We start from the raw sequence: 15,406 nt of genomic DNA, 5'->3' as shown, positions 1-15,406 counted from the left end.
AATGTAAGCAGTCAATGAGGGAAAAGAAAGAAAGAAAGAAAGAAAGAAAGAAAGAAAGAAAGAAAGAAAGAAAGAAATCTAAATACATTAAAGCAGGAAATTGGCTAAGGCTGTGGTTGGACCTTTGGATGAGAAGGCAGTAGAAAGAGGAAAGGTTAACTCACATCCCTGCCTCGCCAACTGATCCACTCTGTCACATAGGAGTAAGACCACCTACAAGCAATAACTCATGGAAAGTGTCCTTGCCCTTGTCACATCCAAAAGAAGCAACCCAGAGGGGTACCATTCCCTTCAGAGTTGATCCTCTGGATGTGGGTTGTCAGTGGGTGTTCTCCAAATAGACTTGTATCCTGGAAATCATCTACCGCAATGGAAGTTCTTCCTTTTCGTGTGTAGGGCTAGTTCACCAAACCATCTGATTACTCCACCAAGCTGTTCTCCAGATGCAGTAGAAAAGTTATGGAAAAGCTAACATTCATAGCCATCACCTGTCCAGCCATAGTCCTGCTACTGTTACCTATATTCTTAAAGTAAACCCCACTGCATTTTACAATGGAAATGCGACGTTTTCCTTGCAGCACTAAGTTTGCTGCTCAGTAGCAGTGAAAATATATCCCAAAGGGTTAGCTGAATAATATATGCACATCAAAAGACGAGTCTCTCATTTTTTTCCTATATTTTGCTGGATATTGGCATGGATCCAACATACCATTGCAGTCGTGCCAGAGAAGATTGAAACATACCCTCCAACATTTCTCCATTCTCTCCCCCTCCCTACAAGCACACACACATCTGGCCACATAAAAATCCTCCCCCAGGCAATCTGAAGCGTCAATAGACATTCAGGTGCAGCTTTGCATGGACTACAGTGCTATAAAAGCCCAATTTCAAACCTAATGTGATAAAAGTCTTAACAAATCAATTCTGACCCTATTCAATTATCAACTTAAAATACAATTTCTGAAATAAACATTAACACTTGGGGGGAATGAAATGAAAAAGCAAAGAGTCGATCTACATATTTGGGGAAAACATGTTGTGCGCTCCTCCAAGAACAGTAACCAATTTAAAATGCAACTGGTACTGATGGTGTCCGTGATTTCAATGCATTTTAAAAATCCCTGTGTATGGAAAGTTAACATGGCAAGGAGAATGTTTTTAGCAAATCCTTCTGTCTGGCACTCAAGTTTTATTCATGCTGCAAGTTCCTTTTTTCTTCTTTTAATCTGCAGGAAGCATCAACCCTGTTCAGGTATGGTGCCTGAAGGACGTACGTGCCAGCCCTCCTTGCAGTGCTCCTGCCTGACCTTCCCATACAGTGGTACCTCGGGTTACAGGCGCTTCAGGTTACAGATGCTTCAGGTTACAGACTAACCCAGAAATATTACCTCGGGTTAAGAACTTTGCTTCAGGATGAGAACAGAAATTGCGCAGTTGCGGCACAGCAGCAGGGGGAGGCCCCATTAGCTAAAGTGGTACCTCAGGTTAAGAACAGTTTCAGGTTAAGAACGGACCTCCAGAACAAATTAAGTTCTTAACCAGAGGTACCACTGTACCATGAAGAAGTTTGAAGGCTCCCATACTCAACACAGGAAGGTGGGACCTGCATGCACCCTTTTCTTAAAGGTACAAAATGAGTTCACATATCCACAATGATGCTTTCCATCCATGCTGGCTGTTATTTATTACAGCACAGATCTTCAGATAACAGCATTATCATAATCCAGCCAGTGTTTCCTTAGACTTCTGCACATTTGAGTTACTCGTCCCTATTTTCTTCTTCTTTTTTTTGTGTCACTTCTTTATCCGCTTTGGTCTTTGATTTTGTGTTCAAAAGCAAAGCAATTATATCGTGTTTTGAAGTGCTATCCTATCAAATTTCAGCCCGTCCTTCTAATTTATCAAGATTATAGAGTACTTAATTGCATTCCGCAAAAGATTTGCAATCCTTTCCAAGCTTGTATTGTTTAAATATGTGATTAGCATACTCTTCACTGCAATGTCTAAGTCACTGATGAGTCATATTATGCCTGAAATAGGCCACTTGTTATCCTCTTCATCGCTGACACTAGGCCATCATAACAACAATTAGTGTGCTTTGTTACCGCAAGCTATATTTCTGAGCTCTTGTTTTATTTAACTACAAAAAGGTACTGACACAATGACTTTGATTTGGAATTGGGCAAACTTAACGCTGTAGATTTCTGTGCCCCACACAGGTAGGCCTAACAAAATGTTTACTGCCTCCTGGGTTTAAGATGACAAAAGGGGCCAGACAGCTCTGAATCTTTGTTAAAGGACAGGCTACTACAAATATAAACAACTCAATTCTTTTTATAATTTATTATTTAAAGGCAGTTTACATAAAAGAATTCAATTCATTTTGCTTCTTGTAAAATCACAAATGAGGAAAAGAGGGTACTGAGTACCAAGAAGGAAAGGAAAACATAGCCACCTGGCATATTTAAGCCATTTAATGTACATTCTGTCCAAGCTAAATTCTGCTAAATACATTAAATTCTGTACTAAATTAAGAAATGATGGGCCAAATATCTCTGCAGCACCTGCCATGTGCAGGCTGTGGCTAGCTAAGTCTCTGTGTTCGCTTGGGAAACCTGACAGGCTAAAACTGTGGCAAAATATTTATTAAATTTATATCCCACCCTTCCACTCAAAGGAATGCAGGAAGAGGCCCATCACTCCCTCCCTCACCTGGTATTTGTTGGTTTAACAATAATGATGCAATTGCTAATCACATAATTAATGCAACACAAGGTGCTTGGTATTTTAAAGTTTTGCCTGAGGGCAACTTTCACCTTTGGCCAGCTTTGCATGGGACACTTGCTAACTATGGGTTGGGGGACACACACAGAGAGGCATATAGCCTCTTCTCTCTTTTTCTGATCCATGCAGATAAACTGTAGATGGGACAACTGTCTCCACCCTGCTCATCATATGGTCAATCTGATGACTGAGGAGGGGACAATTTGCATCTCCATTAGAATTCCCAAGTGCTGTGTCTACTTTGACTTTTTGTGCCAGTTTCTGCCCAAATTGGTATGTTCTGGGTGGGTGGGTGAAAAAAAGTGCTTGGAGTGCCAGATCAGAGCTAGGAATTTACCACATCAAATGCAATGTATAGTATGCTATGTGAAGTTGTCAGTTGGTTCAGAACATGGTAGCTGGAGTGCTAACTCATTCAACGCTTGGGAGTCCCCTATTACAACAGCTGAATTGGCTTCTGGACCACTTCTGGGGACATGTTGAAGTGCTGAATAGTAGTAGTAATAGTAGTCATTAATTAAATTTGTATAATGCCATTCATTGAAAGATCCCCAGGGCGGTTCACAATAGAAAAACATAAAATGAGAATACAAAAATACACAATGCAACAAAAACAAACCAATAACCCCCCCTCCCAAAAACACATTCAAACAAACCCTCCTGCCTTTTAATTAGATTCTGCTTTAGTTCCTACTGTATTCCAGATAGATTGATTAAAAATGTTTTGCTGTAGAATCACAGAAATGGAGGGAATCCAGTAGTCCTCCTAGTCCATCTCATTGCAAGATGAAGGAAATCCAGAGCTAGAGAGCATTCCCAGCAAATGGCTGCACAGCCTCCATTTGAATTTCCCTTTCAAGAGAGCCCACCACTTCCCTCAGTAATCTGCTTCCATCACTGAACTTCTCTTACCATTTCTCCTAGTACTCAACTGAAAACCATTCTCCTGTAAATTCAATCCACTGAATCTAGTCCTTTCCCCTGAGGCAGCAACAAAAAACCCATTTGACTTCACCTAGGTATGACAGCCTTTCAGGTATTTGAAGATTGATATCTGTTGAAGCTGGATGGACAGATCCTGAAGCTGAGGCTCCAATACTTTGGCAACCTCGTGAGAAGAGAAGACTCCCTGGAAAAGACCCTGATGTTGGGAAAGATGGAGGGCACAAGGAGAAGGGGACGATAGAGGATGAGATGGTTGGATAGTGTTCTCAAAGCTACCAACATGAGTCTGACCAAACTGTGGGAGGTAGTGGAAGACAGGAGTGCCTGGCGTGCTCTGGTCCATGGGGTCACGAAGAGTCAGACATGACTAAATGACTAAATAAAAATCTGTTGCAGCCAGCAGAGAGAGGCATGGCCATACACCTGACCTTCCCACAGCAGGGTCACTGCAGCTTAGCAGGAAGAGAGAGAAATGGGTGCAGTGGTGGGTTTATTGAGAGTGCCAGATCGGCTTGGCTGATGTGCCCACACAGTACAGACTTCTCCACCACCTCACTCTAGCAAGTTGCTGCTGCATAGTCAACTTTGCCTTTCTCTCTCCCCACCCCTCACCTCTCTTGGTCTTCTCTTCTTCATGCTAAACCTATGTAGTTCCTTCCATTTTCCCCTCACAGAAACAAAGTTGCTTTGAGAATTTTCTGCTTTAAAATAAATCAAAACGCCAGTTCACGTATGCAAATATGTTTGCCAAGAAACTGCAATGTGTGTGAATATTTAATTCCAATTATGGGAAGCAGTTGCTCATGATACAAGCCAGGTGGGTGGATAGGGCACAAAATGTATCTTTGGTTGTGAAAATGTCCCTGAACGTACCCCAGATCTAAAATACATTTAACTCAGGCACAATCGCCTGCATAACATGCTCATCACAACAGCCCACATGTCAGTCATGAGAGTGAGGCTTTAATGTGGATCAGAAGCAAGTCACAGAGTAGAAAATGCATGGTAGATGAATGACAAATGTAATGCATGTTAAACCTAACAACTTTGTTATATTGAAGACTTTAGTACTGACTTATTCATGTTCTTCATTATGTAATGTAGCACTTAACTATTTTCGTTCTTACTAAAATAGCGTCGGTAGTCATTTAGATAGATAAGCTTCATTTTCTCCTTTTTAGTTTTGACACTACATACATCCTTTCCCATTTTTCTCTACAGGTACATAAACTAAATACACACTTATGGCAAAGTGAATGTTATTTTCATTTGTGCTTTTAACCCCACAGATAAATCTTCTGCTTCACATTTTGAGAAGGCTGCTCTCAATCACTATGCCTCAAATATTATTGTGTGTTCCTCGCCACTACCTTCCCACAGATGAGCAGTAGCATAGCACTATATGATTTACTGTAGAACATTATTAACCAAAACTAACACAAGTATTTTATATGGTGATTACACAGGAAACTGACTTTTACATGGTTAGACTATTTGCCCATTTGGCTGAGCATTGGTTAAAGCAGTCTTTGCCAAACTGGTGTCCTGCAGCAGTTTTTGTCCACAACTTCCATCAGCTCCAAGAAGACCTACTGGCTGAGTTGAGGGAAGTTTTAGTCCAAACCATCTGTGGGCACCAGCGTGACAAAGCCTGGCCTAATTTGACTGGCAGCAGCTTTTCAGGTTCTTCCAGAGATCTTTCACATTTATTGCTGCCTGATCCTTAAAAACAAAAACAAAAGGAATGCCAGGAATTTAACCTATGCAAAGCACATGTTCTACCACTATGATAACATCCCTTTGCTAATGAAGTTTGTGTAACTATTATCTTTGGTATAAAAATGAAATCTAGTTTTGAATAACAGAAACCAGGGGAAGAAGGTTTGGATTCAGATTTAGGACAACTAAATCTCTTTGATTACAAATCATAACCCATTCACAGTATTTTTTTCCTCTCAACCGATTTGTCCAATGCAAGCTTGTATTCCTATGCATGCATAAACAGGGGCCTCTCCAAGAGCTAGTTTAATTCTCTGCTCTTCATACAGTTGCTTCTTCTGCAGATCGAAGGTAGTTGAAAGGAAGTCTTCTTAAATGAAGGTGGATGTTTTGGAACCAGGGACCTTAAGATATTAGTGGCAGAGTATTAGGAAAAACATAACAAATTAAACAAATCAAAAATATGATACCTAGAAAATATTGCTGAGAGATAAATTAACTACTAACAGCTGGGTTTCCTCCTTATCATACAGATCCAAAAACAAGAAAAACATTGCAACAGGAAGCTCTACTGTACACCTTCTTGAGATCAACGGATTTCATACTCCATGAAAGGTGTTCCATGCAGAAAGGACAAAGATAGATGGTATTTATGGGGTTGTGGAATGCTCAATAAGAATCAGTAATGCTAATGCTTAAAAATTTCTAGCTGTTCTACCCTGTTAACTCATGTTCTCCCAAATTAAGAGCAACTATTCCATATCCTAGTTGTGATCTCCACTGCTTGAATTATAGTAAATGAAATCATTATGACAGCCTCATTTTAGTACTATCTCAAAACTGCGGTGCAGTGCCATTTTTCAGTAAGATATATACCTGAAATTCCGAAAAACAACCATAACAATCCATAATATGCTAAAATCATTCTTGCCAATTTACAGAGGTGATGGTAAGCTGTCAGACCACGAGTTATGGAGAATGTGGAAGCTGGCATGCTATTTTGTGATATTTCTGGTTTGCCTAATACAGTTGTTAATTTTCAGTTTCTTTGTGCAACTAAATGGTTTCTTGAACTATTAGCACATATATAATTTCTCCACCTTTTTGTGATGAACTAACATTATCTATTCTTGGTTTTGCAAAGAAGCTTATAGTCATTGTGGTTGAAAGTACTACGCAAATGGCACTGAATCATCTCTGTCCTTGCTGCATTTTATAGAGACATCATACTGCAAAGTTCTCTTCCGCATATTTACCACACAAAGCAGCTCCTGCAATAGCTGCATAAAATAGCTGCTTTTTAAAACTAGAAAAGTGGATATATTCCCCTTCCTGTTTTTCTTTGATTTTTCTTGTTCTTTTTGAGCGGAATTCAAAATATTCATGGAATAAATATTATTTATATGTAATTTTATTCCCAAAATGAAGTTAATTTTCAGGATATTTCAACATAACTATTTCCTCACTGCCCGTTATTCCAACCATCCCATGGCTATGACCTTCTGAGAGGGCAAGTAACTGCTTCCTTAAGATTACTAACAAGAGATAAAATATGAGATAGAAAATCTTTTCATACATTATAAGAGTTTAATAAATGATTTTTACAAGATCACATTATTACAACCCATAAAAATGAACAACAACACTAGTTTGGTATGTGGAATTTTTTTTCAATTTGTTTGTTTGGTTTTTTTGAAAAAAGATTAGTTTATTTATTTAAAAGCAGTGATTTTTAGAACTGCAGGCAGTCCTATGCATGTTTATTGAGAAGAACATCTCAGTATGGTCAATGGGGCTTGCTTCTGCTAGGTATGGTATGCATAGAATTATAGGTTTAATATCTCAAAATGCAGGTGGACTAAATGTGGGAAATTCTGCACATAGTATATCTGGCATAGTAAAAGGTCTCTTTTGCATCCTGATATGGTCCAGACACTTACATGAGTTGTTATTTTGAAAGCTTGTCTTCTCAAAAGTTTTTTTCTGACCATGCCATTATCCATGGCCAAATTACAGGCTGTGGTTATAACATCTGAATTATGTGGTTTCGTCTGAGTAGCATAATATTCCCACTGAAGTCAGCAAGGGTTTGGTTCAAATACAGAGGATCTTTAAATAAAAGCCCTGTGTGGATTCTGCTTGTTGCCATCACAAATTATAAAAGACTTTCTTCATCCTCACTTTTAACTGCAGCCTCTTTAACTGCAGAGGGGCACTGACCTTCAGGAGTGACTTTCAAAACATGTGGCGGCTGTGAGACGGGCGATCTGGAAAGACTCAGCCTATGCTTAACTCAAAGTTCCCCAACCTGGTGCCCACCACTATTTTGGACTACAACTGAAATCACTCCTGACCAATGGCCATGCTAGCTAGGGCTGATTGGAGTTGTAGTTCAACAACACCTGGAGTGAAACCTTTCCTATCTCTTCAGCTGGAGAAGAAGAAGAAAGGCTTTTCAATATATGATTACATTCTACCTGACTTGAACAGACCAGAGCCAAGGCTATATCAAATACTTAGCATCAACTCCGCATCTCAAGTTTTATAGGCAGATGCCAACTTGAGTCTAATAAAACGCCCTTTGGTCACTTTTCCCAAAGGCTGGACAAGCAACCTGAAAACCTTTTTTAAGCCAGCTATCGATCAGCACATCTAGTTTCAAGTTTTGCCATGATTAATTATCTCCTTTAGTGACTGTAGAAAGTCCAATTCAATAGGACTTGCCTCTGAGATAAATTCACAGAACTTCCGTTTTGGTCTCAGTCCAATCTTAGAATCCCATTACTGTACTTGGTTTTTGACTCTTTAATATCATTAAATAACTCCAAAAGAATAAATATCACATTTGCTCTTTTTTTAAGGCTCCAGACAGGAGAGTTTCATAACCCTAGCTGGAGATGTTGGAACTGAGTGCACACCACTGAGCTACAGAGCTTCCACAACATACCGTTATTATCTAGATACTTACAATCTGGGGCTAAAATTATATGTAACAGTCTCAAGATTCTTTCTGTCCATATGGGAGAAGGGGACAACTTCCCTGCCATTTATACACTCATTACTGTCCCCTTTCCCACTCTATTCCCATCTGGTTTTCCACTTCATGTCCTTTAATCCTTTCTGCTGACTGTCCTCTCTGCTTCAAGAGACTATCATTCCTACCATTGCAGGAATAGTGCTTTGCATCTGTATGACCCAGAACCCATTTGCCCACATTTTGTCTTTACAAATGTTGCCAGATAGGAAAAGGACTACTCTTCTCTTAGACATTTCATGTCTCTCAATCCTTATGACGTCTCCTGATTTTTTAGTAGTGCCATTCTAAATGGATGAGATTTGATAACCACAGCAATTATAAAGTATTGCAAACTGAAACATTTTCCAAGTTTAATTTATCTAGAACAAGGGACAGGACTATTTCTGTTGGAAATAAAGTCAACTCCCCCCCCCCCTGAAAATCATATGCAACGGTTGGATGAATACCATCTGGTATAAGCAACTTATTTTTATTTAACGTGTTAGTATGTTCCAGCACTTTGTCACTTGACTTCTTATTCTCAGATGCGGCCTCTTAATTACCTGACATGAACAGATAAAATGAATGCAACTGTCATAACAGCTACTTTGGAATCTGCTTAATCTTATGAGTTGATCTCTGCTAAACTAATTTATTTTTATGCTGTTCCAACTACCTTTTAAACATGCAACTGCTAGGCTTGGGCATTTATTAGTTATGTGAGATATATGCTATATTTTATTGAGTTAGCTGTAATTTTCATATTTTCTATATTCTGTGAAGCTCCATTCTCTATACTCTGTGAAGCTCTATTTAGCATCTTGAAGTTTTGCGGTGCAGAATGTATATGCCGCTTTTACATTTCTGGTTAAGTATACATTCTTTGGCTATCACAGGAGTGGGGAAACCATGGGCCAAATGTGGTCCCTCACACCTCTCTATATGGCCCTACAGCTCTCCTCGTGCCACACAACCTCTTCAACAACAAACAGTCCCGCCAGGCCATTCACCAGCTCTGCTTCACTATCCCTGAGCTTTCATGATGGGATTAAGTCTGCAGCTGCTGCCTGTTGCACTGCAGACCTCCCCGCCCCCTGTTATCATTTCTCCAAATGTATGTTTCACAACAAATGTTTCCCATGTCAAAGGCTGCTCAGGGAAGCATTTTCAATCACACCCAGGGGCTTCTGCACAGGCAGTGTGAGTTTGGGGGCAGCTCTCCCTCAATCCTAGGAACTGGCTTCTTGGGAATTATTAATAGAGTCAAAAGTCCCAGTGGAAATACAGACTGAAGTTCTAGACTTTATCCATTCTGTTTCTGGGATTGCTTTGTTCTTTATCCTTTGAATAATTAAACTTGTTTAATAATATGCAAATAATATATTTCTCTCCTCCCATCCTGAAGCTAAGAAATAACACAATTTAAACAATAGGCATTTTATTTGTAGGGTCAAGTATGGCTGCCCTCCCTCCCCCAGCTGCAGACATGGGTAGAATACCTTGCTTTGTTAAGAGTTTTCTAAATTAGCTTTGTTTGTTTGTTTGTTTTAAATCCCCTTTGTAGCTTTCAACAGCTCCTTGATACTTTTTTGGGGGCACAATTTGCCCCAAGAGAATGTTAAACTTAATTAGCCTGTGGTCACTATAGCTCGACTCTAGTTACCACTTGAATAAACTCGGTTGCTTCTCTTAGAATTGCAACTGAGAATAGGCTCTCTCTCTCTCTGTTGGGTTCAAAAAAGAAATTGTTCATTGTAAAAGATTTTCTCAACTCTATGAAATATCGTGCTCTTCAGTAGCTGGTTTCTTCTCCTTCACCTACCTCTCTCTCTCCCTCTAAAATAACTCTTGCTTGTTATGAAGTTCAAAATCTAACTTTATACAAAAGAAAACATTAATTGCAGGTAGGGGAAAACCTGTCTGATTTTAGATTTAATATAGCTTTAGCCTGAAGTCTAGAAACAAGTCTAGAAGCAAAAAAAAAAAAAAAAAAAAAAAAAAAGCCCTGAATCCTATTCCCCTTTAAATGTCTTTCAGATACCACCAACACATTGCACAGGCTTACAAATCTTCAAATGTGCATCACAACGTATTAGAAAATAAACAAACTAGAGGGGCAGCTATGTAGAGTGGTCTAAGATTTAAATCATAGAATTTTAATCATAGAGTGGTCTATGATTTAAAAAGGCAGAAGCAACAGGAACAGGCTGAATTTGGATGATAAACCTCTTATAGCTGTTTGGCACTGCAAAGTTGCTGTTCATTTTCAGCCATTAGAAGAAAAAAGATACACTACCTTCACTGAACAAGCTCAGGCATCACCTTAAAGAAATGTACAATGCTACAGGTCTGAAACATATGACCTAAAATCATTAAAAGGTTATTAGGAATGCATGGCTGAAGTAGTATCTCTAGAGTGAAGGGTGCATTTGGAATGGCTGATCTGCTGAACAGTGAAAAAAAGATCTGTCAATCCTCCTCTAGATCATTAAGTTCAAAGGTAAGCTAGCAGGTACAAGAAGTACAACCAGATGGTGTTTTGGCTTTTTTCTTTTTCTTTTTGGAACAAGTGATGTGCCTTAACATCAGCTGCTAGAAACTAAAATATACAAAGCTGGAATCAGAAGCTTCTGCTATGTCTGGCTTCTTAGTCTAAAAGCTAAAATAAGCATAAATAAAGCATAAATTCCCACTTTAAGATGGGATCCCTCTAGGACAGAACTGGGGAGGGGAGGGCAGAACTGAGAAAAGGAAGCACTGCTATATTGCATTTCAATGGTGACATTACCACTCTCATCAATTAGATTTGCTTTTCTTTCTTTCAGAAAGATCCCTGCAACCTTTGCAGCCGCTGCACTTCCTAAATGACGGCACTGGTTTTCTTCATTTCCAGACACACAGACTCATCCTAAGCACTTATAATCAAGGGAAGACTTTACGATCTCCTAATAAAACATAATGGGCCGGTAAGCATCGCAATGTAGAATCTCGGGCCAAAGAGTGATTTCAAGGCACTCCACTTGGCAAGGAAATGAATAAGGAATTCTCCTCTTTCACCTAACCCTACGCACCATCTTCTGTATCACACACAAGCACCATCATAGTTACAATGGCCTCAAGAATTCAGAAAGCTCCAGAAAATATTGTTAAAAGTTCATCCCATGAAGGATGGTCAAGAGAACAAAAGGCGATGGCAGCAGCAGCAGCAGAGAAATATGAATCGGAGAATGAATGCCAAGCCTTGCTCAATGGGGAACAAAGCAGCTGTTGGGTACAAAACAAGTTTTGTACCACAAGTAGTCCCAATGAAGATGCACCACAAACAGCTTACAAATGTGAGGAAATACTTGTCTTGCTAACTATTTACTTTTAAAAAATTCATTAGGGCAACAGTTCCAAAAACAGCATTTTAAAAAAAACAAATCCATCTTCAACAGAGTCCTAGAAGTTACAAACTTAAAATGCCATAGGCATTTTCTTTAAAAAAATAATAATAATATATCAACATTGTTCTCTTCAGTGGTTCTTAATCCAAAGGGATTCAGGGCTTCTTCCCCCCATTGCCTCTGGTATACTGTTCTATTCCTAGCAAGCACCCTGGGGAATGGAGTTTTATTCCCATCAAGGGAAAACTCTCTAGCAGCCTTTTGAACAGTACTTACTCAAATATGGTGGTTTGTAAGGCGCTCGTGTATTAGACAGCAGTCCATCCAGTTCCTTCCTCTCCAGAGTGCTGTGAAGGGCCTTCTCTTTGCCAAAGGTGGAGAAGGACCTCTCTGCCCCTGGCTGGGCTTCTGGTGTTTCAAACACTTCAGTGTCTGGAACAGAGTCCATACCGGGCACATGAAGATTGCTGCGGTAATCCGCAGCTTGGCGTCCATCAGAAGGGACAAAAGAGGGCATCCAGCACCGATCCGAGTGGCCCAAGGCTTTACATTCCTCCGTGCAATTAGAGAAGAGATCCATGCCTACAAGCAGGAAAGAGAGAAAAACTGTAGATATAATCTTCAGCATCATGACCAGCTGCTGATAGATGTATGGTGATCAAAAAGGAGCTGGGTGTTTTTTTTCATCACCTTCATTCTCCCAATAAAGAATCTGATCATTCAGTCTTCAAAAGACAGCACCTTCATTTAAAAAGAAAGGAAGTGCTAGAACGCTCCACAAATGGCAAAGCAAGCATAAGATGACAGGAAAGATTGTTATTATATATATAATAAAATCTTGCGAACTTCCTCCATCAAGCTATCTGGGAGCTGGTCCCACTGTGTTTGATGGTAATGGCAGTGGCTTGATGCCCAACAATCGTCAACAAAGGGTTAGTATGACACAAAAAGGGTGGCATAGTGGGGAGGAAAGATGAGAAAGGGATGTAACTAAGTGGAATGAAATTCCACTTGTTCGGCTAGTGGAAAATGTCAATATACAGATAGGCTAAAGATTAAGGACTTTATTTTGGAGGAAGGAACATGACCTAAAAGAGCCAGCCTTTGGCGCCATTTCTTCCAAGTTATTTTTTCTGCTACCATCTACTTTACAGTCCCTTAAGCCACATTAGTAGCTATAAAAAAAGCCTATTGTGAAATTACTCTAATTAGTGGCACTAAGGGTAGCTGAAGCCTGATGCGACACAGATCCAGATACTATTGACAAACGTGTTAATGCTTACTCTATACCAGCAAACACTGGTCCCTGCCAACATGAAACTGTTTGCTTACAAATCCTTTAAAGCTATTAGAATTCTAAATGACAAGTGAGACTATCTTCCGATAGGCATTTCAATAGACTGATTCCTTTAAGGCACTAGGACAGGTTTCTCGAAGGAGCAGTGATGGCTGAAGTCGTTAAGAGTGGAATGGAATAACCAATGTTTGCTCAAGAGTGATATTACTGCATGCTTAAGAATTCAGTGGTCAAAAGTTGTTTTTCATGGCTTTGCTTGGAGAAAGAACTGAAAGGTTTTAGAGCTGAATTTGTACATGTAACAGTGGAAGAAAGCCTCGTGTTGACTTGGCTGGACAACAACAGCAATAAAATCACGCCCCCCCCCTTCCCTAACACAAAGCTTACCGCTCCAACAAAACACCAAAACTCATTAACACTAAAGATACTGTTCAACACCAACAAAATGATCCACACAGCCTGGCCACCATCAGATGTTCATCACTGTAAGCCGCAGATCGTCATTTCCCAAACCTAGAGCCAAGACTCACTGGCATTGCATCATGGCAGCCTTGCAAGTCAGTTGGCAGGCTGCGGACTGCAGAGAAAGGAATAATCTGCCACAAGACCTTTAAAGTGTACAGCTCCTCTGTGTCAGGATTCGAGAATGGCAGCTGGTTCCTACAGATTACATTTTCCTGATGAGAAATGTCTACTATTTTTAATGCAATAGAAAAGACTATGTAGCCACTGTCCTAAGTCAGTATCAGCTATCCCCACCCACACTACCCTCCAAGGAAAGATTCATATTAAGAATTCTGCTGCAGCTTTTATAAGTAGAAGCAGTGTCTTAGCAAATTTTCTGCAAATAAGGTATCCCACCCAATTACCAACAAGTGCTTGATAACTAGAGAAACACAAGGGGATTTGTCTCAAGATTAATCTCACTTTATAATGACAGTTTTATTTTAAATTAAGCTTTGTGCAATACAAAGTCTGGATTTGACTGTAACCTTCTACTGATAATTGCTATGCAGAAGTCTGGAAGTAAATTACTAATCGGTGAGCTGTTGAGGAATGCAAACGTGAACGGCAGCTGGGATTAAAGATTTAGGGGAGGAATAGCATCCGAGACATACAAATGGTTTGTTAAATAAATGGCTAGCTTATTTCTTTGCTGACACAATGGTAAAGAAAAGGGGTGGACAGAAAAGGCATTCTGAGACATTTTCAACATTTCTCCAGCAATATTCCTCTCTTTATATAATAAATCCGACTAGTAACTTTCCAGCAAAGTTACTAGTTGCAATTGCAATTGCAAAGCTGATTTTTAAAACATAGCTTAACATTTATATTTCATAAAAAATGAAGCAAATATAAAGAAATAAGTCATAATATTATCCAGAAGGATTTCAAGTTTCATTACAGTCACAATCTCTGTATTTGTTCAAAAAGGCTTCTGAAAATAAATTTCAGTTTTGGAAACTGACACAAAGACATGAGAAAACAAGTAAAACTATATTATATTCCTTGTCTAGGTCATTCCTCCCCCAATTCAAAACTACCTGTTTGCAGTTGTGAAACATGTATGAAATTGTAAACTCCTTTGATTTTCGCTGCTAAATGCAGTGAATTAAACATGTTGTACAATGCTGTGTAATAATATAGTATAATGCAAAATAGGAAACTATATAATAGCTACTATAAATAGGTATAATCAAACCCTAGTTAAGCACTTTAAGTTCCCATGTCATCAGGTAACTGATAATAACAGGTGCTATCCAACTGAGTGACATTCAGGATAGACCCATTGAAACAACAGACTGAAGTTACTTTCGCGCATTGATTTCAATGGGTCTGCCCAGAACATGACTAATGTTGGATATCAGCAACAGAAACTTTTAAAATGCTTTCTGCTCAGAAAAACTACCATGATTTCAATGGGCCCTACTCCCAGGGGTATAATGTTTGTGATTCAGGTGCTAAACTTTGCCTGAGTCACAGCCTAACACACACACACACACAACGTAAGTTAGGCAAGCATGGATTTAAGGGCTGTAGCCAATGGCAGGTTGCACAACCAAAAGTGATTCTTCAAACCCCGTTTCCACCAACTTCTACTGCCAAATCCAGTGGTGAAAACTGGGTGGCTCTCCTTGTGCTAGCAAATGTGTTTTTGTTAGCATAAAGCCAACAAAACCCCAATTGTTTAGCAATAGGAGAAACAAAATGTCTCTCCCACCCAAACCTTGAAGACTGAAATGATCAGACCATTATATC

The 15,406-nt window shown here is 39.4% G+C and overlaps 1 protein-coding gene across 9 annotated transcripts in view; it reads right to left on the bottom strand.

Moving 5' to 3' along the window:
- The window catches only part of PCDH10 (protocadherin 10), a 55,360-nt gene that overhangs the window by 24,289 nt on the left and 15,665 nt on the right, over positions 1–15,406 (bottom strand). For 4 of the 9 annotated variants that reach the window (XM_083457160.1, XM_083457161.1, XM_083457162.1 and 1 more), the window contains exon 4: positions 12,127–12,432. The exons of 4 other annotated variants lie outside the window; for them this stretch is intronic. In XM_083457160.1, the coding sequence (XP_083313286.1) occupies positions 12,127–12,432 (306 nt within the window). Of the gene's footprint in view, positions 1–4,672; positions 5,853–12,126; positions 12,433–15,406 lie in introns of those variants that run through there. One more of the 9 variants, XM_083457159.1, reaches the window with a different exon arrangement.

The sequence above is a fragment of the Podarcis tiliguerta genome (assembly GCF_965153285.1).
Source record: "Podarcis tiliguerta genome assembly, chromosome: 9".
Taxonomy (NCBI): Eukaryota; Metazoa; Chordata; class Lepidosauria; order Squamata; family Lacertidae; genus Podarcis; species Podarcis tiliguerta.
The sequence above is the reverse complement of the archived record's forward strand: the minus strand, read 5'-3'. Positions and strand labels throughout refer to the sequence as shown.